We start from the raw sequence: 25,789 nt of genomic DNA, 5'->3' as shown, positions 1-25,789 counted from the left end.
ATTTTAGTCATGGGTTCGAATCCACCCGGGTAGTATGCCTGTGTATTGAGTAGACAGTGCTTATTACACATGAGTAAAGGGTAAGACAATAGTATACAAATACTGACTGCTTCAAGTGCTATGGTTAAAACTACGACTCCCGAGGTGATCCCCAGAGCGTTCTATTATCCGAGGCGCAGCCGAAGGAAAGTGGAAAGGTCCGGGATCACCGAGGGAGTCAGAGTTTTAACCATAGTACGAGGAAAAGCAGTCAATGTTTGTTTTATCAACAGACTATTTATCATCCTCTTACACGTAACGGTCGTACTGCGTTTCAGATACACCGCTGCACAACTGATTGGGTTCGAGGTGAGTAAAAAGACGTCTGGGTACTGCACGACAAGTTATAGTCGTCGGACTACCACACGGCAAACGATGCACCATCACAGGACCGCCGTTTCTAGTAAAACTAAGACATACCATGTGATGCACTCTAAACCAATTAAAAGGCAGAATATTTATAAGGGGTGTTACAATATTCTTTTGTCCCTGATGCATTTATTGCACTCATTAATGAGTGTGGTCCCCATTGCTATTATACATGAGCAGCTTGCAAACTTACTTGCTATCATTGTACATGTGTTCTTTCTCATTCTGGAGCTGCACCAAACTACAAAATATAATGAAAACATTTGGGGATTAATACAATTGCTTAATGGTAATTTTCATTTCATACCTTTATCTTTCCACAAATATCCCTGTCAGGAACTCTGTTCACCCATTGATAATTGCAGTCATGGTTTTCAATATAATCTCTAAGTCAGATTTGAATAATATCTGGCCACGATTTCATAGAACTACTTACATGTAAGCAAAAAAGTTAAGCACAAAACAATTAAACTTACCAGAATTAAGTTACTAGCAAAAATATCATGTTTTTTGTACCATTTGTATCTGATTTCCTGCTTAGTCTGTTTAGCAGAAATTTTAGTGAACAGTATTTTCTGTTTAAGTAGTTCTATAAAATTGACCTCTGGTACATTGACTTGATTAGGCACAAGTGACTAACGTGTCCATTTCTTTGTGAAGTGGTTGTCAAGGTAACATGTCAGTTATGTTCTGTCAGTTATGTTTTGTGTGTGCGGAGTTTTAAAGTAGAGGACATGTTCAATCACTCCAAAGGCGTGTTGTGTGTTCGTGCATTATACACGGACTCACGACTTGCGCTTCTTATTTGCCAAATTTAAAGTTTTGCTGATGTGAGTGCATTTTATCACGGGTGTAGTTTTAAATTGAATGAGGACAAAAATATATCAGCCGTCGATAACCATGGCTACAGATGGTTTAAACAATTAAAATTAAAATAAATTCTTTAAAAATCTTAAGTACATATATAAAATACAAATAACTAACTATATTAATGAATAAATGAATAAATACATAATGAAATAATTACCTCTCTTGTTTCTTCTTTCGTCTTCTCAATGAGCTGTAAATATCAAGATGAGACATAACATTTTCAGAGCCAACACTCCTCAAAAAGAGATTTTACACATGGTTGTCTCCTAAAGTTTATATTTATAGTTAACTCTAATCTGATTGTATATGATAAACCGATTGTACACGATCTAATGGATAGTACGCATTTTTAACTGAATGTACATAAGTTCTGATGTCAGCTTACAAGGTAAATACACCCACCTTCGCAATTTCTTGAGTTAAGTTGGCAACTTCAGCTTTGTGAGAAACCTGAAAATGTAAACAATGAAATCAAATGATTTACACTTCCTTGTTACTGTGTTAAGAGAGACATTTAAGACTGACATGCATCTTGCTTCAACAATGTATTTTGTTTGGACAAATTTGGAACAGCAGCAAGACCACTTTAAATGAATGTACTCTTCCAAAACAATGATACGTCACAACATGACAGGCATTTCAAAGCATGCATTGTTTACAAGGCTGTTATGCAGAGCTTTATTTGAGTTATGAGACCCATACGGAACACCTTGTAAGGGTTTACAAGGTGATGCAGTGCAATCTACAGCCAACCATGCCAGAAATACCCGAGCTAGCCCCCTCTCTTAACAATAAGCGCACAAGGCTCTTTATAAGCGTTACAACAAACAGGACCTAGGGTTTAAGCAATCGTGGTCAAGTGTCTTGCTCACAGGTACCCCTACTCAACAGGGAACTAAACTTGAGTATGGTGCACTTCGACACCAGGCCAATCCATGAATGAGGTGAATATATTTGAAAATTATACAGAAATTGCTTTTTACATTCACAAGTGTTCCTAAATTCCTATCAATTAGACTACCCTAGACTGACTTCACCCCCGAGTGATGTCTGATTTGGGGGTCAAGTCTACAATGACAAGATGAGGAATTGAATGCTATTGTACTTGGGCTTGGTGTAGCTGCTCCTTCAGTAATCGCTTCTCCTCCTTCTCAGTATCTATCACCAGTTGAAGATCTGAAGATGGAGAAAGGTACTCAAATAGTTCAATAATAATGTCAAGTAAGAGTGTCTTCGTCACTACCTAATAGTTACTTGTAAAATCATTATAACTCGGACAAAGATCCCATACAATATACAACAAGCGTACCTGTCCAAATCACCGGTTCAAATCCCACTCTGATCATCTTTACCCTGTTCATCACTAACATTGAATTAAATGTTACCCAGACAATTGCCTTCGTAATTTATTACTTGACATTTGAAATAAAAAGTTCCAGGGTGATCCCTGCACTGCTGTTTCCCAGGTCGTATCGTAAACTTGGGAGTGATCCCTTTCTACACGTCAGTTACATGTTGAATGGCTTCCGACTGGTACTCTCCAACTGCCAACATTTGGTAGAGTGTCATCACGTTAATTTGGAAGTCGCAGGTTTAAATCCTGTTTAAACTGCCAACATTTGGTAGAGTGTCATCACGTTAATTTGGAAGTCGCAGGTTTAAATCCCGCTTTCATATATTTTTTTTCTTCAGTCAACCCAAAACTTGAACTAAAACTTATCCAGTCAGTTTCCCCTTTTATTTATTACTAGAGAATGTTGGTATGTAAAATGATATGAAATCGTCTCAGGACTTACCACTGAAACCTTTGGTTGTCATCTCTGGTGTAACTAAACCCTGTGATTCAGCCTAAAAAGAGATTTACCAAAAAAACACCAACAGTGGTTTACAAAAGATATCAATTCTTTAGCAGTTACACAACAAACTATTTGAATTCAACTTGTAGTATTTCAATAATATCCTACCTGAGTTGTAGAATCAAAACTTTCACCGCCTTTGTCATCCACTTCATCTGTACAAAATATAAAAATGGAAATGAAAATAAGATACGATTATCATATCATACACTCAATTATGAACATCAAGTACCCTCTGGAGGTAGGTGACTACCGGAGGAACTATTGTTTGGTTGTTTGTTTGTTTGTTTGGTTGTTTGTTTGTTTAGATGATCTTCTCGTTCAGGGAACTTGGCAAACTCCAACAGGGGCATGTAAACACCAAGTTAAAAACAGCCAATCTCTCTCATCCAAACACTGGTTTAACGTTAACAGGAACAGGACGACAATACTTATTCAGCGGTTAGCTTGGAGGATTTGAACCCACAACCTTGTAATTACAAGTTTACTATCATGCCAGCTTAATGTCATGTAATCTCTAAAGTCGAGGGTTGAACGCATTCTTGGTCATGTCTGTCCGACTCGATGGCATTTCTCCATGCCTCCTGGGGTGGATTTCACCAAGAGTTAAGACTGGTCTTATCTTGAGTTAGGACGAGTTAATCGTTCTAACTTAGGACTAGCCATACGTTTTTAATATCTCCTAAGTTAGGACGAGTCCTAACTCTTTGTGAAATCCACCCTGGTCTCATATTCACAAAGCACCAAGATTCCTCTTAAGACATGTTGTCAATGTTGCCATATGGATTATAATTGTGACATCAAACCTGCAAATAAGAGTAATTTACAGGGTAAGATCAATCTCTGCTCTTTGGTCTTGGATAATGTTTGAGTCCATGTACTTGCTGTCGCATGGGATGTTGTCCATCCAGCACTTTCTGTGCTGTCCATGTTGGTGAACACCCTCAACCTGTATTTTGAGCACTTTCTTGGGCCACTTATCATCACTTAATACTAAAATAGTATACCGTCCAACCATGGCTTGGGGGCAGGGAAGGGAATGCATTCTTACCTTTGGACATCAGTTTGACTAGACTTTCCATGTTGCGGACTAAAGCCCCACTGAGTCTGTGCTTCAGCTGTTTGGCATGGCCTTGTAGTACTGCTACTGGATCTGTACAGGAAACAATACAATACAACATGCAATCAATGTCATTATTTAAAAAAAAAACATCATGGCTACTAGCCATATAAGATTTGGATGGGGGAGTTTGATATGTGGGGTCTGGGATTAAGATAGGGGGGGATCTGATTCATAAATGTGCTTTCCAAGATTGGGGGCACAATTTCACAATTCTTGGTTCAAAAACTTAGTCGATTGGCATACTGTACATGTATATGGGCAAGGCATAGTAAAGTCTTATTACATTTTGAAAGGAAACTTCAAATTTTGGTCATTTTACAAAAATAATAATATGGTAGGCTAATCACCCCTATTTACAGCTGCGAAGTTGAATTGAAGGACATAGCTACAAGGCGGTCAAGCTGCATGTAAAGGCACCTTAGGCAGCCAGCCACATTGACCCATATACGACCACATAGCACAGGCAGAAATCAAAGTATTTCATGTTATACCGGAGGGAGGAAAACCACAGACCCAGAGAAAACCTCTTGTGGCATTGGAGAATCCCCAAAGCACAACTTGGATCCCATTTATAAAACTTCACAACTGTAAATATCTGTGGAATTTCGAGGAATAAACTATAGGATTTAAGGTATTGCATGGCGAGGTATCAATATATATTTGGTTTGCGGTAACACCGTGTGAGTATCTACTTGCCAGGTAGAGTTTGTTCTTTAGAGAACTGTCTTGCTTTATTCTACTAGTGCGGAGTAGATGTTCGGGGGTCGGGAGACTTCTCAGTTCTGAAAAGAACTGTTCTCTGTTTAACTATCACCCGGGCAAATGGTATAGAAAATAGGCTGGGACTACTACTTCAGCTTAAAGGATCGTGATTAACTGTACTACAGCGGAGTCAGTTCTTAAATTGGTCTCAATGTTTCGACTAGCTTGCTCTAGTCATCATCAAGAGACTGAATAAACTAAATCTGTTTCAACAAGCACCAACAGTTGGAGGATAGTGCACTGCTGGGTTGGATTGGAAAACACATACGTTGTGTAGATGTACAAACCTTTAGATTCTAAACCGTCGTCAAAGTCACTAGTTACGTCGGATAACTTTACATCTTCAAGAAAAGCATCAAGCTCATCAGTGAGCAGACTGTTTAACTCTGAAACATAATAACATCAATGTGGATACAGGTTCACATACAAGCATGCATAAAACACAGCAAGCATGCTATGTGCCTCACAAAAACAAAACGACACAGCAGTTAGCAAGCTGTAAAAATAGTGCACTATTCATTTTGGTGGAAATACATCATGTGTATGGGATGTAGAAGTGCTGTATTATGCCACTCTTGCCCTGGTGTGACCTATGAGCAGCTCAAAGCACTGATTAGATTAACAGTGTTTTTAGGGGGACTTATGAGACCCGTTTATATGCCACCTAAAATGTTTACAAGGTGCTGTGGTGCAATATGCAGTCAACTATGCCCGTCACGGGGGAAACCCTTCTCTTAAATGCACTTGTTTCTTTTACATTCACCACACAACATTCGGACTTCAAGCTTTATGTCCCATCTGAACGACAAAGCTGTTATTGTTTAGTGTCTTGCTTAATGGACCCGAATGCCATGACCCATGTCCACCACTTGTTTCTTTTACATTCACCACACAACATTCGGACTTCAAGCTTTATGTCCCATCTAAATTTTGTGTCTTCGTTTCTATGTTGGGAATAACAAGTAATGGGCAAATATTTTAAAATAAAACACCTATTTTAGTGAGGCGTGTTGATTTTATATTGAATGATACTTTAAACGAATGAAACATAATTTACATTTCACAAATGCAATTTGAGCAACTTAAAATAAAAATCTTTGCCAAAACAAATTGAATGGTTGCAAATAGATCAGCAGGTACTTTAAATCAATGATGAAGCAAGCATGGTATTTGGCTACAATGTGTGCGCAAAAACATTTTTGATTTATACATGCTCTATTGATCAAAATAAACAAATGATTTTTTTTTTCAGATTAAAAATAAATAATTAAAAAGAAGAAGATCGAAATGAAGTTGGCTTACCCGATTCCAGCGGGGCATCTTTCTCAGATGCCTGTGATGGAGAATCGGGTGATTCCGTATTCGTGACATCATCAACTGATGCCCCGGCAGGCGGAGTTCTCTCCTCTAACACGGTGCCTGCCCCGTTCATGTTACTATAGAAAACAAGAGTTATGTATGGAGTGAATAGTAATATTAAATGATAGATTTTGCTACATTCCCTTTCATCCAAAGCCATCAATGCAACCACAATCTTAAAGAATAAGCTTTCCTTGTCAATATCAGCAAAAGTAGATTAAATTTATTTCAAATGCATTCAAATTCATGAATTTTTGCCACATTCGATCAAAGTAGGATTTCTTTTTAGCTATTACTGCATTAAATTTCTTTTTTATGCAAATATGATTTCCTTCTTCTCATTCAGGTTCGTTTCATTTATAGACATTCAAAACTTCAGTTGAATTTCTACTTTTCATTTACAAGTCATGAAATTGACTGGTTGGTCAGCCTCTGGCTGCTGGCTTTAACAAAATTGAATGATCTTTCCGACCTTGTGAATATAAATGATCATATTTGAGCAGTGAATGCTAGCTGGTTGAAATTGAATAACTCATTTTGACTGTTGAATGCTGATGCAATAGAACATTCATTTTCAAATGAAATTGAATTAACCAGGCGTTAAATTGAAAGATTTTTATTTATTTTTATTTGCCAGGGAAACCTATGTTACATTTTTCTTCAGAAATAACTGTACCTGATAGTTTGCTTTAATGCTGCTATTTCTGCTTCTGATTTCTCTTGAGTACCTGAATGGCAAGTACAAACAAAACACAAGTCATTATAAATGAAAGATTTCAAGATTCATTATCTATCCCTACTGCGCAAAACCAATAAGAGTCAGAGAGCAGCTTTTTGCTTCATTACAATGGTCTTGGGTTCAGTAATATTACGATTTTCATACTTGGCAAGGCCAGAATATTCCTTCCATGCAGGTTGGACGTCTGGGTCATTCCAAATGATTGTTAACCAGAGGTCCAATGATCTCCTTCCTGGGTTTGGCCAAAAATAAACTGAGAAGTGCTTTTGTTAATGTTTGAATTAGGAACAAATGCAATATATTAGGCATCAATTCCAAAGGGGTTTGTGAATCGCGAAGATTAAACTTATGGAATTTTGAAGGCCAATATTTTGGAAATGGTTCAGATTTTTTAGCTAAAAATTGCAGGGTGGTCTGCTCAAGGTTGGTCTGGCACCAAGTTCCAATTTTGAACAAAATAAATATAGGCCAACTTTGGACTTTGGTTTTGTTCAGAGGGAAATGACAACATTTCCAGGCAAACAAACAAAGGTTATTTACAATAAATAACCAAAACCAATTTCAACAATTATACAAACTGAATTAAATACAAACTGAATTGGCGGCATATTGCGCCACAGCACCTAGTAAACCATTACATGGTGCTATGTGAAAGGAGTAGATCTCATAACTCAAATACCTAGTCCCACATGCCTTGCAGGAAATACTGGAAATACAGCGCTTTGAGACGCCCTTCGGTAGTATAAAGCACTATATAAATAGTATACACATAATGAATGTTTATGAGTGCAATGGTGCAAATATGTTCATGAGTTGAAAGATGGAATGTTCTATTCAACGAGGCGGAGCTGAGTTGAATGGAACATTCCAGCTTTCAACGAATGAACATATTCGCACCATTGCACGAATGAAAAACATTCATTATTTGTTTTATATAACATCCAAGTAGAACTTTGTCATTTTGATTGAAAGAAACAACTTTCAAAACAAACAATTTCAACTGTAGAAGCCGAATGCTAGTAATTTTACTATGCCTTCTTGCAGTAACACCTGCTGCGTTACCAAAGACACGCGCACGCAGTGATGTTTTTACTCAGCTTTTTCGTTCCATCCGAAAAGTACCATTGCACGCTGGCAGCGTGCCAGCGTGCAATGGTACTTTTCGGATGGAACGAAAAAGCACGGCGAGTGACTCAGCGTGCAATGGTACTTTTATTTGCCATCACGTGACGGACAATCCTCCAATCAAATGGCAAGGATCTGCTTGGGTGTTATATAAAAACTATTATCATAATTATTAGTATTTGACCTGGGTTTTAAATTGCTCTGAGGTTTTGGTCTGTTTGACAACATAACTGAACAGCAGCAGATTGGAATGAGTGGGAACCGTAGCACTTTAATAGCTTTAGTAACTGGGGAAGTTAAAAGACATTTACTGGTAGAGAACAGATTTTTAGTTGGTACACTCCTTAACTAAAGACATCAACTGTAACTGCTTACTAGATTAGCCCTAGAAAATATCATTTCACTAAGGCACACAGCATGTCATGGCTGGGTGGTCTAGAGCATCCAATTTAGCTTCTGATGGCCCAGTTATCAGAGTGTGGGTTCAAATCCTGGTCATAACATTTAACTCTAATTGTTTCTCATCACACAAGAGTAAATTGTTACCTGCAAGTGAAGAGGTTGTTGATGTGAATGATAATTGCAATCCAGTGTTCCAATTTGGTTGCCGGTGATTGCATATTCAAAAGGAGTTGAGACGGTTTTAGAAATACTAAGTAAGGGTCCAATGAACAGGGGGTAGTGAAACAATATTTATACCAATCATGGTGATCAGAAAGCTTTTTGGAGAATTTTAGAGTGGATGATACAAAATTGGTCATGGTTGACAAAACAAAGCTTGCTTTTATGAGCTACACATTGTCAGAGCATTTAACTCACTGTTAAGGCTCTTCTGCAGAACGGTATTTAAAGCTTGCAACCTCCGTAACTCTCCCTGTAGATTGCTATCATCAGTGGGTGTGACCTTGGATGAACTTTGACCCATTCTCAACTGGTTAACCTCCTTCTCAAGCTCCTCATTGCTTGTACATAGCTGTCAAACAAAATTGATGGTTGGAACATTTTTTGTAAAAATTATAATAATTTTGATGCAAATACACAGTGGTTCATGGTCCTCACACGGCGCACATTCATGGTTTGCAGCAAGGTCCTTGTTTTTCTGAGCTTATCGCAAAATATGCAATTTGTTTCACGTTCATGTCAGCCACTTAAATAACCCCGACCTGCCCTGGGGTGCCAAGTTTCAGGTGTGATTGTAGTCCATTGCTTGTTGGGAAAATGGTAGCCTGAACATCTGACATCACATAAATAGAACAGAGATGAGCCCATGTACGTAATTTCCTGCAGATAAGACGCTCGGCCCAGTCTAGGAAAATAGCCTCAAAGGAGTACATTTCAAAGTTTTTTTCCACTTTTCCCCCAAATGTTTGAGACAACTTTTGGTTTGAGAAAGCTTACCTTGGAGAGTTCCTGCATGAGGGTTGAGTTCTGTAATCTGAAGTCATCTTCTTGACTATGGAGCTTTTGTTGAAGACTCTCCAGCTCTGACAACAGTGCCTCAACATCCTGAAAAGATGTTGTCGGAATGTACAGGTCAAAATAACACATCTTCAAAAAATGCATATATACATCTAGGCCAGTACATACTAATCTGCAACAAAACTAGTCAGGTTTGAAAAGTGAGTGGAACCAAAATTCTTCAAGTCAGAGAATAAAAATAATAATAACACAGCATTTGTATAGCGCACTTTATCTGTATAACATTCAAAGGCGCTGGGCAAGAACAAGAAGAAAATTTCACTTGATATCTTTATAGGCTAATCTGAAAAGAGTGGTTTTGAGAGAATGTTGGAATGGTGAGATGTCATGTGTGTCCTTGAGATGTTGAGGTTGTGTTCACTTGGAGAAACATTGTACCGTACACACTGAGCATGATCATTGTATGAGAGTAACCTGGGAGAGTCCTTAAAAACATTCAGAACCAAAGTTGACACTGAAAGAGTTTCAAGTTGACCTACCTTAGCCTTTTTACTTTTGCTGATGGTCTGTAAAACAAAAATCACAAAAAAAAAGGAACTTTGTTGAGAAAATGCATTGTCACAAATAACAGTTACATGTGTCCAATAAAAAGTTTGTCGATTCACTTTGTCATCAATAATGACAATTTAGTATTCAACACCATCACATTAAAACTTGCTGCAAGTGTTCTGGTCATGGACTTCTTTGGGGTAAAATATTTCAAATGAACATAAATTTCCCAGAACTTTACCTTGTTTGCTTTCAGTAGGTCTTTTTCATAATTTGCTGCTGTTGTTTGAAGTGTAGTTAATTCTGTAAGGAAGAACAACACAAATTCAAACCACAGTTGATAAATACAGCTCGTTAAATCGCAAAAAGACTTAAATGCGAGCAAAACCTGTATGGAAACGAGAACTGAAGTTGGATAAACAAAATAATGTATAACAAATCCAGGAGAGCCTGTGCCAGATGTGTAAACAAACCCAGACACTCTATTGCATTTTAATGTTTGCTACCTTATATGGAGACTGAAGACAATATGAGAACAAGTTTTCCAGTAAGGAATTCTAAAGAGAGGGGTGTTCCACAAGAACTCAAGCTCTAGTATTTCTGATTTAGCAGAGTGTGGGTTCCAGTCCCTGCCTTGACCCTTGTGTCCTTAAAGGCAGTGGACACTATTGGTAATTACTCAAAATAATTATCATCATAAAACCTCACTTGGTAATGAGTAATGGGGAGAGGTTGATAGTATAAAACAATGTGAGAAATGGCTCCCTCTGAAGTGACGTAGTATTCGAGAAAGAAGTAATTTTCCACGACTTTGATTTCGAGACCTCAAGTTTAGAATTTGAGGTCTCGAAATCAAGCATCAGAAAGCACACAAATTGGTGTGACAAGGGTGTTTTTTTCTTTCATCAATATCTCGCAACTTCGATGACCGATTGAGCACAAATTTTCACAGGTTTATGCATATGTTGAGATACACCAACTGTGAAGACTAGTCTTTGACAATTACCAATAGTGTCAGGAGACACTTAACCATTATTGTGCCGTCCTTCGGAAGGGACGTCATGCAGTAGGTCCATTGTGTTGTATTGAAAACCAATAAAGCACGTAAAAAAAAAAAAACTTAAAAAAACAGTTCCCTTAAATCACCAAGAGAAGGGGTCTCACTGGTGTTTCTAGAAACTTTGTAGTGCATCTGATGTGTAGGTCTATATGTCTTACCCAGGCCCTGCAACATACACATCCAGATCCATCAGTCTAATGGCTTACCATTTCCTAGTTTTCTGCATTTATCACTCAGCTGATAATTTGAAGTCCTCAACTCCAGTAGTTGATCCTATACGAGTAGAGGTAGATAAATAATACAACAAAACGGGTTTACTAGTTGCAATTTGCTGATAATCAAAATGACCTGGGCCCAATTTCATAGAGCTGCTAAGCACAAAAATCTGCTTAGAATGAAATTTCTTCAATGATGAAAACAGGATTACCAATCTAATTACCACTTGAGTTTCAGAATTTGCAAACAACAGCTGATTACCAGAAACTAGCAATATGCAACAAGCACAAATTTGGTTGGTAATCCTGTTTTTATCACAGAAGAAAAGTCATGCTAAGCAAATTTTTGTGCTTAGCAGCTCTATGAAATTGGGCCTTGTACTCTGTAGTATCCAAGCAAATATATGTGATGCACCAAGGATATAGACTCATTCATATTTTTAAGTAAGGCAGCCACAATTTACATGGACAAAATATTGGAGGGGGAGGGCAGTATAAAAATTTGTCTGCGCATCTAGCCACCAGCAGCAGATGGTACCCTTTGAGATTATGCAGTGACGCACGCACCAATAGCAGACCCCCCCCAAACGAGCTAACTTCAGAAGGCAGTTCCAATGTATAACATTTACATAATTAACAAAATAGTTAATAGACGAAACACAAATATAAGAGCGAGGCAGTATATATATATGTTGGGCGCTATCGGTCAATCTGCGTGATCAACCGCCGGCTGCGCTTTTCAAAGATCTATTGGTCGCGCAGCAATCGGTCGATCGCGCAACAATTGGTAGATCGCGCAACAATCGGCAAATGGCGCATTTAATATTCCTGCACGATTATTCGAACGCGCGAAACCATTTCTGCACGATCGGTCGATCACGCAAACCCATTCCTGCACGATCAGTCAATCGCGCAAAGCCTTTCTTGCACGGTCGGCTGATCTCGCAAAAAATACTTGTTGCATTATCGGTCAATCGCGCAAAGATGTTCATTGCACAATCGACCGATTGTTGCGCGATCGACTGATTGTTGTGTGATCGACCGATTGCTGCGGGCCCAATTTATAGATCTTTCAATAGCGCAGCGCGATCGGTTGAGATTAACCGATCGCAGATTGACCGATCGCGCCCAACATATATTGATTATTTTAAAACTAAAAAGGAGCTATTTATTTTTATGTGGGGTACAATTGTTACTGTTTACTAAACAAGAGACCGGATAACTTTCCGTATGGCGCCACCACTTTTTCATTCATTTTTACAAAAAGGGATATATCAATCAGGTAAATTAGATACTATATTATTTTATTTCGAATGAAAAAGTGGTGGCGCCATACGGAAACTTTTCCAAGAGACCCAGTAATTGGGGCGCTGTACTCCTTTATAAAAGAATTTTGTCATTATCGGAACGCTTATGTTTATGTTGATGACTCCTCATCAGGATCCTTATTAAAGTGAGGACGTATAGTTAGTGCAATAAAAGTCAGATTGTTATTTATCAACTTTTTCAATAAAAAATGTTTGCCACCGTACATGACCGTACACAATGCTGTAATCGTTCTGAATTTTGAAAATAGAAAAACTAAAATAAATAAAAAGGAGTGTGAATCTATTCTAATCGATTCGAAGTTCAGAAAGTAAGAATATAAATATAATATGGCATCACGTAGTTGTTGAACTGAAGAATATATGAATATTTCCTAACTAAACAAGCTTGTAATTATGAACCAATGTTGAAGAGTTAGAAGGAAACTTACCTGCATTCGCTGGAACTCTTCATCAGACAAGGACTGCGCCATGTTGAATTTGGGTACCTTTAATAAATTTGTTCAGAACGTACAGTTGATGTTATTATTTGACAACCATTGCGAACGTTGGTTATTGTTTTACTACAGTTTAAACTCTACAATTAACTAAACAACCACATTTCACTGCGCTTCAACTCTGATGCAAACAAAAACAAGGCTTTGTTTTTAACTAATCATTTTGTTATTTTGATAAGATTGGTACATCTATTTATAAAAAGCATGAACTGCAAGTTGAATAGTTCATCACATTAATACGCCAGAGAGCCCATCCTCTCAAGGTAATATGTTTTCCTACTGCAGCACCGGACTAGGGAAATTAAACTAGTATTTAATGGAAAATGAACTCCACATTTTTCACATGATTTTTAATTTTTTTTATAGGAAATTGACCTGCAATCAAACTTCTGTCTGTAGTTCAAAACCAATTTGAAAGAAGTTTAAACAAATTCCTTTGTATCACAATGGTTTTTTTTAACTGGACGACATACATAAGACCCGCAAGCACAGTGGTATTCCTGAGTTTTTGTCTAGTCGGGTACTGCAATTTTGGTAGTGGATGGTGAAAATACCCACTCGATGCTCGGGGTGTTAGACAGTCTCGTTCTGGACGCAATGAATGCCAGTCAACTCGCCCAACAAGAAAGTCACCAACAACAAAGTCGCCCAATATCCTTTACACGTTCTGTATTTGAAGGGGCGACTGTAACTGGGCGACTTTGCCGAGGGCGACTCTGTCGTTTGGCGACACAGGTAGTGCACGTGAGGGGCCAGGTCGAGTTGTCTGTTTACCGATTGCAACACGTGTGATCGAGTTTGTTATGTGTTGATCCTGATCGTTGAAACAAGGTAAATTCTCTATTTTGTTGCACTGACATGTTCTGAAAAGACCTAAAACTGAGGAAATCTTATGTGAAGGTGACTCTCTTTCATTTCATCCATCAAGTATCATGAATCAAGTAGGCCCTATCAAGTTATAAAATGCCTTTTTTTTATTTTTCAGAATTGGTTTTTGTCCTTCCTATTTTTTTTATATATAAAATCCTAACCAAGACAAAAATTCCAAAACACAACGACGGTGGAAATTTGCAAAATGTTTTGCTAAATGGCTGAACATGCTGGAAGCATAGATGAAAGCAACTGTGGGAAGGTAAAGGGCTTTTTACAATGTCCCTTTTCCCTTCCCACTATTCACTAACCACTTCGCTTTCGGTGGATTTGGCAATATAATTTTTATAAAGTCTATTTTATTTAATAATTTATGAATAATGTAAATGATGATTATGAATGAGTAAATGACTATATGATGAAAGGTTTTTCCTCAATCAATGCCAATTAAATTATGGATTAAATAAAGGGAATCAATGTGTGGTGAAGAGATTTTAAACCCGCCAAGGCCTGGTTCTTGATCATTTTACCGAGACGAAGTCGAGGTAAAGTTTCAAGAACCAGGCTGGGTTTTTTTGTTTGTTTTTTTTTTTTGGGGGGGGGGGGAGTCGGAAATTCATAAATGGTCTGAATTCCATTTCGTGATGACGAAGTAACAACATTTGTCACAATGCTAAGTCCCCCAAAACAGTCTCTGTGCCAATGAATTACCCTTGTTGGTTTGTTTTTATTTCAGCACCTATGACCTCTTGAAGTCAACAATGGAGAAAAAAAAATTACCAGCGAGCAGTGCTGTTAACCACCCATCAAAGAAGAAACTAAAAGTAGACTCCACAAAAGCTCCAATGTCTCAATCGAAACCTAACTCATCCAAAGAAAAGTCACTGAATAAGTCCAGCAAAAAGCAGAAACCAAACTCCAAAGAAAATGTCTGGTGGTTTACTCAAAAGGCGAAAAAACAAGAGAAGAAAAATGCTGGCACAACAGAAACGAGCAAGACTGTAACCAATGCAAATGCATCCCAAAAAAGTAGCAAAACTGAATTGAAGGCAATTAAGAAGAAAGCTCTACAAGTGAAGAAGAAACGACAACGGAAAAACAGGTTACTGAAGAAGAAACTGAAGTCAGGTGGGAACACAGAGGATGTGATGTTCAAGGATTCAGTTGATTCTGAATTACCGACCAGTGTGAGTCTTCAGAAGAGTGGTAGATCGAAACAAAAAAGAAAGAAAGCAAAGAAGTTCAAGGGTGTTAAAACAGCTAAAGATGGTGGCCAAATAGCCCCCAGACTGAAGGAGGCCCAAGTGAATGGTGAGAGCACAGAGGAGGACAGTACTAAAAACGAAAAGGACTCCAGTAAGGGGGGTCCAGTTGAGGCTAAGCCTGCTAGTACCAAGGCTCCAGACAAAGTTAATAAAGGAGAAGTGTCATCCAACTGGAAGGCTTTGTTGCCAGTGAGTATTTGTTTTATAACAAGATTTTGTAGACTTCACCTACATGCTCTAGATATGGGTGAAACTCCCTGCAGAAATGGCCACAACCCTCTGAATTCACCCAATGAGCTGTGTCAGGTCCCTACTGCCTTAATTCTCCAAAAACAACCAATATGGGTTTAATATAGACCCATTCCACTTGCACGCGTGAATATACTTGCACTTTTCCATTGTTTGTCATCAAAGATGGCTGTCAATGACGTAGTGTGCAATCCATCTATAAAAGGGCGCTACTGCCCCAATCCTCCCAAAACAACCTAAATGAGTTATATATAGGATGCCTACTGCCTCAATCCTTAAAAATCAACTGACATGAGTGAATGTGCTCAGTCAACTTGGTTGAAAAGGTTCCCAATAGTTAATTGACAGATTTAGACTCACTTAGGCTCGTGGCCAGAACACCTAGGAACTATTTAAAAGTAACTATCAGAAAGTTTACAGATTATGCCGCCAAGGTCTCCAACACCTCAGTTCTTTTAATTCCAGATGGTTGAAAAGTCGAGGAATGAGCGCCAGATATACAAGAAAAAAACCAAGAGTGGCGGAGAGATCAAGGAATATCAGCATAGGTAGGTTTTTCATCGCCGAATATTTCAAGAATGTTAGACCCAATTTATGTTAGGCATTTATTTATCTCCTTTAGCCAATGTGTCAGAGCGCTTTACACTATAACAACCCTCTTCATTGGGCATTTAAGTGTTCCTGAAATCGGATCAACTCTTGAAGTAAGCACATCTGGTAGCCAAATGTTCAACCATCTGCAGGTACCCATTACACTACTGGCTAACGAGAAGCAAGTATGGTTAAGTGCCCCAAGGATACAAGTTTTCCGACTGGAATTTGTGCCCACATCCCAGTAACTCAGCCATCAGAACTTGAATTCAAGGCTCTATACCACTTGGCAACTATATAAATGTGTCTTATATTTAAATTTCGCACACCTGTTGTCAAAATAAAGAGCACTATGATTCGCCTGTATAATAAATTAAGATTTGTGTATTAATATTTGTTATTATTGTGATACAGTAACCCAGACATCTGGTTTGATGACGTCGACCCTTCACTGATCAGAGCCAATGAGAATGAAGGAGCAGACATTGATGAGGATGACGTCCAATCAGAGACGGGCCACAATCCACTGCTGAGAAAGGATGCAAAGGATGGGTGAGTTTGGACCCTTTAGCCAAAATAATAATTCCCAGTGTGTCTAAACAGTTAGATGCATCAAAATGTGCTCTGAGAATGCATTTATTTTTGTTACAGATTTATCATTGGTATGATAAGTGAAGTAACATCTACTCCACAGCAGTAAAATATAAAGCAAGACAAGTTCTGAAAAGAACAAATCTTCTTGGCAAGTAGATACACGCATATATTGGTACCTCACCATGCAATGCCTCAAATCCCATCTATGAAGTAACGTTGTTACTTGTGCTTCTTGATGACTAAACCAGACCTTGCTGTACCACATTAGTTGGCAATTTGAGTCTGATTCATAGATTAGAACCAGTGCCCAAAGAGCTTCAATGAGAGTGGTAAACTGGAAAAGCCACCAGCTGTGCTAAATTATTGTGTATTCACTTGTGCCATTCTTCAATTTTCCTGTTATGTAGTTTTTGTATGTAATTTTGATGGCTGTTACTCATTGGAAAGCAAACAGATTATTTTGAATTTGAATTGAAAGATTTCTCACTTGAATTGAATTGCAGTGCGACTAAGTGCCTCGCCATTGATTGTGAGATGGTGGGCACCGGTCCCAAAGGATGTAAGAGTATATTGGCTCGAGTTTCCATCGTCAATCAGTATGGTTTCTGTGTATGCGATAAGTACATCACCCCACAGGAACCAGTGACAGACTACAGGACGTTTGTGAGCGGTATCCGGCCACAGGACCTCAAAACAAAGGGTTAGCAATTGTTTTCTTAAACCATTTTTCTTCAGCCCTCACCCGACCAAAAATCTATCTTCTCAATTTACCCCAGTTTAATGGATTTATTTTTAGTATTGACGACAAAGCTGTTCAAGCAAATCACAAGCATAACAAAGGGCTTAGAATAGCTTCAAGTTTAATCTACATCTACATGATTTATCTTCCGCCAAAAGGATTACAATGGTATCCTGCTAGAGTTGTGGTGTTGTGGGGTGTTTAGGGAGCAGTGTGGTTTGCATGTTATCGGACATTATGTTCAATGATGGCATCTTTTAAATGATTTTGGTTTGAGGCACTAATGACTTGGGAGGGGAAACCATTCCAGAAAGAGTTTTTAGATGGATAACAAGTGTTATTGTAGAATCTACTTTTGGCATTGGGACTTGGTTCTTTTACGTGTGTTACACAACACACAGGACCAACGACGTTTTGTCCCATCCGAAGGACGAAGCATCATGGTTAAGTGTCTTGCTTAAGGACTCGGTTGTCACAACTGGGCCTCGAACCCACACTTCATGACAGAGTCCCAGGCCAGACCTGGAGCTCAAGTCCAAGTTTTGAAAAAAAACAAAAGTCTATGATGTTTAAAGGAACACGCTGCCTTGGATCGGTCGAGTTGGTCTTTGAAAATCGTTCTGTAACCGTTTGTTGTAAAATGTAAATGGTTAGAGAGATATTGTTAAAGTAGAATACAATGATCTACACAAATATGCCTCGAAATTGCGTGGTCTTCTTTTTACCCTGTCGACTAACACGGTCGGCCATTTATGGGAGTCAAAATTTTGACTCCCATAAATGGCCCACCGTGATAGTTCGCGACTTAAAAGGAAAACTGTGCAGTTTCGAGTGATACTTGTGTGGATCATTATATTCTATTTTTAAAACATCTTTCTAACCATATGCATTTCATAACAAACGGTTTCAAACGCAACTCGTCCGATCCAAGGCAATGTGTTCCTTTAACCAGTGTTGTGTGTAATGTTCTGTGATCATTGTTTCCTGCAGGGGAAAGTTTTGAGGTGGTCCAGAAGGAGGTGGCGGATCTGCTGAAGGGGCGAATTGTCGTTGGGCATGCACTCTCAAATGATTTCAAGGTATGAAAATTCAAGTATACTTTACATCAGTTTTACAAAGCATGAAAAACGTATTTATGGTGGCTTAATTTAATTTTTAAACTTAAGTCTATTCCCGATGCAGTTATCTAGTAATCTAGTATCTAGTAAACTGTTGCAGGCCTGATATTTCACAGAGGCAACATAGGCGAGTGCCTCCATGCCCCCATTGCCTTGGTGCCCCTGAAATGCTCTAGTATAAATTTACAATTTCCTCATAGGGTTTCCTGTACCAAGGAGAAACAGTTACCCTTTCAAAAACGAAGCATACGCACCTGTTGTTGTATTACCTGCTGCTAATATAAAGGATTCAAACTTGCTGCTTAGCATCGGTTATGCTAGGTGGTCTCAGGTCCAGTTAGAAGACATCTGTATTAGAAATAGAAAGGGAGCGGTCATGGGGTTGTGATAGTACTTTGAGACACCTGCTGGATGTGATAAAGCACTATTTCAAAACTGTATTAATACTAATAGTATAACAATTAGTTATTCGTTGAAATATAATTGTCATTTGGGAGATACGAATCAGTCGAGCCTTGTACTGTTTTGTTCTCTTACACATCATTGCATAAGCTTCTTCCTTTTTGTTTACCAAGCATAAAAGTGTTCGAACAAATTTGATAAAATCAAATATACTCATCAACCCATGCTCTCTCAGATCCTCATTGTTGGAATGAAAGATTCAGAGGGACTGAGGGCCAAAGAACAATGGACCCTTCCCATGAAATATGCTAATCACATTCATGCATGCGTACAGACCCTGTTGGTTGGCAAACGCCATAGATTTGTGCACTAAGCAGACGCGCAATCGCGTCTGCGTCACACACCCATTAGCCGTGTAAAAGACAGCACGATGTTCCCTCATTTTGCCAACCAAAACGTTAGTGCGCACGCGCTATGTGCAATTTACATATATTTCATGGGAAAGGTCTATTGCTTATCACTGGGTAAGGCAATCCAAACACGTTGGTGTGTAGTGGCTTATAAGAGGAGGATTGTTGAGCATTGGAATCACTTGAAGGCAAGACTTTATAATTACTTGTTTCTTTTGTTCAGGTCTTGTACTTCAACCAGCCCCGACGTCTTGTCAGAGATACATCCACTTATCAACCGTTCAAAGATCTATTCAAGGTTTGTGAACAAATCTATTCAGTTGTCTAAATCAAATAGTTTAGATTTTGTTTTAAACCACAACATGTATATCCACCATGTGTTTCTGGACTATGGTGGATGGATTATTATGCCCAGAACAACTTCAGAGTGAACTCAGTTATTAACTGGCTGATTTGAATTTGAATTTTGTTAAAATTCAGAGGTCGTAATTCAGAGTCATTACAATAGTTGAATTTTATATGACAAACAAAATTTTAGAAAAAGAACACCTAATTGTCAAAAATAAATAATTAGTATGATGCGAATATATACTTTGACATTCTATTGTGTAGGGTACACAGGCAAGATGTGCTATGCTTTTTTTTAACTCACAAACAGGCACAGAAGGTACTGGCAATCAAGCTACCATTGTTTACTGATGAAAGTCTGGGATTACACTATTACCCTCGGGAAAGTGAATTTCAGGCATAAGTTCCAGTGGCCTTTGTCCCTTTTTGCTTTGTATGGGGGAAATAAAGTGTGTGCATTTTACACAATGAACTGTGCGGCCGAGTAATACATCAACCAATAAAAGTGATCCGAAACTGTTGTGAGATGTTAATGAATGCCATACTAGTCAGTTTTAAAAAGTTTCAACTAAGAGAAGTCAAATGTCTTAGGATAACATCCTCAAAATTAGCTGCATTATTGGTCTAAAATAATAATCTTACAAAAGCTGAATTTATTTATTTAATGAACTTTATTTTACTTTATCTTAAATTTGATTTCAGAGTAAAAGACCAGGTTTGAAGAAGCTGACAGAGCTGGTTTTAAAGGTGAAAGTACAGAAAGGTGAACATAACTCGGTAAGTTTTCTATGTAAACTTGTTAACTGTAGTCACTTGAATGAGGCAGCTAGTTAATTTAAACCCATTCAATTTAACACCTGGCTCATTCAATTTCAAAATGATTGTTCCATCGCATCAGCATTCATCAGCCAATAAAAGGAGCAAATCGGTTTGAACAATTTGGCATTCACTGGTCAAATAAGATCATTCAACTTTATTAGGTTAGCAGCAAGAGGCTATTAAGAAATATTATAACGTACATGTTTTCACAGAGATTCACAGTATTTATGTATTCTGCAGGAAATCTCCAGTTCTAAATATGGTGAAAATGAGGCATAGTACTACTTCAGTGAACGTATTGGGTTTTTTTAATCCAAGAGTTTGTATGCATTGTTCCTGTAGGTGGAGGACGCACAGGCTGCGATGAAGCTGTACATGCTGCATAGAAAACAGTGGGAGAAATCAATCCGAGAGAAGAAAATCTCATCTACAGGTGTTTCATCCAATAAAACCCACAAGTTAGGCAAGACGACTCCTATATAGTATACAAATATTTTACATATGATTGCTTGTCGCAGAAGACGAGTACAAATAAGGTGAAACTCAGACTATTCAGACGCCGAGTAAATAGAAAAGGAAGATTTCACTGAGTGAAATGCATACAATGTTTGTTTTCTATAAATCGTACAGCATTATATAGTTATGCAAATTGGACTCGAATATCAAACAGTGGAGTGCTACAACAGTAAATAAATGACAAGGATCTGTGTTCTTGGTTTAGTAGTAGCGTTTACTCACACTCTGTGGATATCGCAAAGTGGTTACCAGGCCTCAAATTTCATCTTTGAAAGGGCAAGGCCATTTTCATTTTGCATAGGGCAGTTCCATTGTCAAATCTGAAAGTCTATGGGACACTTTTGAAGCGGCACCAAGGCCAAGACCAGGGGCATCACAGGCCATGATTTCTGTGGCCTCTGTGTAATTCCAGGCCTGGGTGACTACTTTTTATGATAAGATATGCAGAGCTACGTTTGAATTATGAGACAGTATTCTCCCTTAACAATGTTCCTCTGACCATGTGCCAGTTAAAGACAGTGGACACTATTGGTAGTCGGTAATTGTCAAAGACCAGTCTTCTCACTTGCTGTATCTCAACGTATGCTTAAAATAACAAACCCATGAAAATTGGAGCTAAATCGGTCATCGAATTTGCGAGATAATAATGAAAAAAAGAAAACACCCTTGCCACACGAAGTTGTGTGCTTTCAGATGCTTGATTTCGAGACCTCAAATTCTAAACTTGAGGTCTCCAAATCAAATTCGTGGAAAATTACTTCTTTCTCGGAAACTATGTTACTTCAGAGGGAGCCGTATCTCACAATGTTTTATACCATCAACCTCTCCATTACTTGTCAACAAGTAAGGTTTTATGCTAATAATTATTTTGAGTAATTACCAATAGTGTCCACTGCCTTTAAGAAAGGAAACTCTAATATAGACCATTGAAAAAGCTGGCTGACCAGTGAAAAAGCTGACGGACCAGTAAAAAAGCTGACGGACCAGTGAAATGACATGCAAACTGGTCCTGCTGTCTAGTCATTGAAAAGGGTAAAACCCTGTGAGACAAATTTTTATGATAGGAATGACAATGTGTTCGTTTTATTAAAAAAAATCACTCTTAATTATAGGCTATACTATGTAATGCATGAAGGAATAGACCCCTTGCATATGATGTCATAAGCACGACCAGCGCCCTCACTGAGGTCAAAGGAAGACCTGTCATTGGTTGAGAGTTTTGCGCAGCATGTGCATGTGTTTCATTGTTTGACCTGTTGGCCAATACAAGGGGTCTATCCAGCCATGTAAACAGGTGATTTGGATGTTCATGAAGAGAATAAATCATATACAAATAAATATGAATGCACTAAATTAATTGTTTCCCCCCATTACTGTATTACTGTATAACAACTATAAGGTGTAAAATAAAAACATAAATACTCAGTTATTCGCCAAACCTAGGTCCACATTAATAAAATCCTGCATTGAAGTACAGTCTAATAACTCACAGGTCAGATTTGACTGGAATTTAAAGTCCCTGTGGGCCTGACCAATTGCTTAAACAAAATTGAGATTGTAATTCGGATACCACATCTTTCTGACCCATTTTCAGGTCACATTGACACAGATTTTGGGTGACCCAATGGTGACCCCCCTCCTCCCCTGTCGACTTATTCATACTTTAGAAAACTTTAGAGTGTAGATCACAATCTTGTTGACACAGGGTTATGATAAAACATGTGGTGTCAATAATGAATACAGATTAAGGGTGGTTTCTCTTACACTAATGGAGGCAAGCAAGACAAGACGTTTAATGTCTTTATAAACTAAGATTCTGGAGGCACACTAACCCCCAAATGCCCCCGCCCCCCCCCCCCCCGTCAACAATTCTAACCTAATTTTTCTATATGAAAAACTTTGAGTGTAGATCACAATCTTGATGACAAATATTACTGCCACGCTGTCGTGATATAATATTTTCTGTTAACTATGAACAAAGATATTTTACACAATACTAGCTATCAATTGAATAATAAAAAATTTTGTTGACTGTTAACAAAGCCTTGTACTTTGTCCTGTGACTCGAGCATGGTAGACAGCCGACGACATCTATGTCAATAACTGATCATTGATTGTTTTGGGTGAGATGCGATAAAGTTGAGAGGATTGAACCTGCCTGGCAGTATAGGCCTACTTTGCTAGATCAGTGCAACTCATAAACCAATAAATAAGTACCAAGATTTACGAGTGAAGTTTCCCAAATGTTAATTGTAGGAATAGATTTTAAGCTTTCTATGCCTGCGTTATGTGACGAAAAACTAGTTCCAAAAACAACACCATTATTACACAACCCTTTTGATGTCGGTTATTAGCACAATTGACAGACCTAGTGCCGAAGCTATGGTATAGGGGGCACAGTTGGGTGCACCTGTTTGCACCGTTTGCCAAGATTTCGATTCCCCTTTTCTTAAACCCCAAACCTTTACAACATTTGTTTTAATGATTTATTGTTTGGCAGATAATCTGACGTTTAGGTACGTCCCCATGCCACCCCCTAGTTACACCACTGCCAATCATTAGTGTGTTTTTTTCAAGCAACAACAAAAACATATTTAGCGTCCGCCTGCTTCCTTTTTTTCCTCTTCTTTGTTAAAAAAAAAATAGGCTACATTTAATCCATCTCAGACCCAAATATAAAAAATAAAATAAAAATAGCCCAGCCGTATGTCTTAAAAAATTTGGGTCGGGCGGCCATTTAAAAAAAGGCCCTCCTTCCCTTTTCAAAAAGGCAGGACGCAAAAAAAAAAATTACACCATGGGATGAGTTACCACCCCCACCCCCAGAAAGCCACAGGGCCCAAAACAACAAACATAACAAACGAACAAAACAACAAACGAACGATCAAAACAAACAAACAAACAAACAAACAAACAAACAAACAAACAAACAAACAAACAAACAAACAAACAAACAAACAAACAAACAAACAAACAAACAAACAAACAAACAAACAAACAAACAAAAAAACAACCCAATACAAGAAAGACAAGAACTGATAATGATGATGATTTTTAAAAACCTAAACGTTATGTGTTTTCAGGTTTCAATGTTTTCAAACAGTGGTTTTTTATTAATCATAAATATTTGGGTTAAAGGTTGGGGGATTTGAGTTTACGGTATAGAATCATTGTTTAGTTTTTAATAACAATAATAATATCACAGCATTTCTAGCGCTTACTTCCTCTGTCAAAGATATGCTGAGTTACCGGCAACATTATTTAGAAAGAAACAATATAAGTCACATGTGAAAGTTTCAGTTAAAGAACGATGAATCTGTCCATTGATGTTAAACAAGGTGACAGCGGCAACTCGGGCCGTTTTTAGGGCAGTGTTCAAATGACCACACAGAAATTTCCTTTTAAGTCACCTGCAAGTAGGCTTTCAGATAAATATTACACTTTTTTATTTTGGGTTCATTACTAAAGTATGGCACTACCTTTGAAATTTATGTATCTTTAAGTTATCTTGCAACTAGGGAAATAAGTATTAGTTTTGTTGTAAAACAACATTTTTGTCTATACTTATGACTTCCTATTGGTGCAATTTTTGTTAAACATTCGTTTACTTTAATTATGTTTATCATATTAATAGTGTACATTTATAGTGTACTCTAAAAAATATATGAAAGTGCCTTGCTTTTACTTCCCCTGTTCATTGAGCCTCAAGCATTCTTAAAACTATCTCAATTCCTTAGGAGTATCCAGCACAAGCAGCCAAATGGGTACACAGGTTGCTAATTATCCACATCAATATTCCGAACTCACGCAGGTACCCATTTACTCCTGGGTGAAGAGAAGCAATTATAGTTAAGTGTCTAGCCTAAGAAGACCAGTGTCATGACCAGGACTCAAACCCAAACTTTGATGACTCAACCATCAGATCAGATTTAGTTAACTGCTCTAGACGACCATGACATGTTACACAACACCATTGAAACTTTTAAGGATGGTATGTTGAAACAGTCTTTCAATTAGCACCCCCAAAAACCAGTTTAGTTCTATGATCAATGTATCATGACTGACGAGTATAATTCATCTCACATATTGTGTATGTTTCTTTTTCACTGTCGGGAAAAATAAGCCTTTTAAAATTGCCATTTTTATTATAACAGTACTAGTATCAGTTTTCTTTTAAATTCCCATTGAGTATAAAATGTTGTAAATATTTATACTGAAGAATATTACTGTTAATCATTCCAATAAGCCTGTTTCTGTGATTGTTTTGATTTTTTGAAATGGTCTTTTGGGAAGTTTTTTTTACATATTTTTGTTTTATTTTTTATTTTAGAAAAAGAAATCTGAAAAATCATTGGTAAATGAATTTGTAGTGTCTATGAAAAATAAATAAAACCCACAGTATAAATAAATACGTTTTTAAAACATAGTGTTCTTTACAACCGTTCTACCGACAACACCACACAACTCAAAATGTCAGCTAAATTTGTGCTTGCATTTTTAGGGAGGGCAAAGAAAGGAATGGATTTCATTTGTTTTCAAATTAGGTAAACAATAGCTAAAG

General features: G+C 37.8%; 2 protein-coding genes across 2 annotated transcripts in view; one reads left to right on the top strand and one right to left on the bottom strand.

Moving 5' to 3' along the window:
- The window catches only part of LOC117307334, a 47,073-nt gene that overhangs the window by 11,082 nt on the left and 10,202 nt on the right, over positions 1-25,789 (bottom strand). The window contains exons 2-18 of the mRNA XM_033792055.1: positions 18,988-19,081; positions 13,242-13,298; positions 11,477-11,543; positions 10,452-10,513; positions 10,201-10,227; positions 9,641-9,748; positions 9,062-9,215; positions 7,055-7,106; positions 6,322-6,455; positions 5,307-5,405; positions 4,186-4,287; positions 3,243-3,289; positions 3,075-3,126; positions 2,384-2,454; positions 1,681-1,728; positions 1,436-1,468; positions 460-472 (exon numbers count right to left, since the gene is read on the bottom strand). Coding sequence (XP_033647946.1) covers positions 460-472; positions 1,436-1,468; positions 1,681-1,728; positions 2,384-2,454; positions 3,075-3,126; positions 3,243-3,289; positions 4,186-4,287; positions 5,307-5,405; positions 6,322-6,455; positions 7,055-7,106; positions 9,062-9,215; positions 9,641-9,748; positions 10,201-10,227; positions 10,452-10,513; positions 11,477-11,543; positions 13,242-13,283 — 1,111 coding nt within the window. The 5' untranslated portion in view covers positions 13,284-13,298; positions 18,988-19,081. The remainder of the gene's footprint in view (positions 1-459; positions 473-1,435; positions 1,469-1,680; positions 1,729-2,383; positions 2,455-3,074; positions 3,127-3,242; positions 3,290-4,185; positions 4,288-5,306; positions 5,406-6,321; positions 6,456-7,054; positions 7,107-9,061; positions 9,216-9,640; positions 9,749-10,200; positions 10,228-10,451; positions 10,514-11,476; positions 11,544-13,241; positions 13,299-18,987; positions 19,082-25,789) is intronic.
- Positions 13,975-21,810, top strand: LOC117304156 (RNA exonuclease 4-like). The gene is made up of 9 exons (XM_033788646.1): positions 13,975-14,138; positions 14,914-15,631; positions 16,157-16,239; positions 16,697-16,834; positions 17,380-17,576; positions 18,606-18,694; positions 19,769-19,843; positions 20,596-20,670; positions 21,055-21,810. Exons 2-9 carry the CDS (start codon positions 14,939-14,941, stop codon positions 21,193-21,195), a joined length of 1,491 nt encoding a protein of 496 aa, XP_033644537.1. The 5' UTR covers positions 13,975-14,138; positions 14,914-14,938; the 3' UTR covers positions 21,196-21,810.

The sequence above is a fragment of the Asterias rubens genome, chromosome 2 (genome assembly GCF_902459465.1).
Source record: "Asterias rubens chromosome 2, eAstRub1.3, whole genome shotgun sequence".
In the NCBI taxonomy this organism is placed as follows: Eukaryota; Metazoa; Echinodermata; class Asteroidea; order Forcipulatida; family Asteriidae; genus Asterias; species Asterias rubens.
This window is presented reverse-complemented; position numbering and strand designations above follow the sequence as displayed.

Coding starts and splice junctions, on each gene's coding strand:
- LOC117304156 (XM_033788646.1), top strand. CDS start 14,939: ATGGAGAAAAAAAAATTACCAGCGAGCAGTGCTGTTAACCACCCATCA. Junction 16,835..17,379: donor AGAAAGGATGCAAAGGATGG/GTGAGTTTGGAC, acceptor ATTGAATTGCAG/TGCGACTAAGTGCCTCGCCA. Junction 19,844..20,595: donor CGTTCAAAGATCTATTCAAG/GTTTGTGAACAA, acceptor ATTTGATTTCAG/AGTAAAAGACCAGGTTTGAA.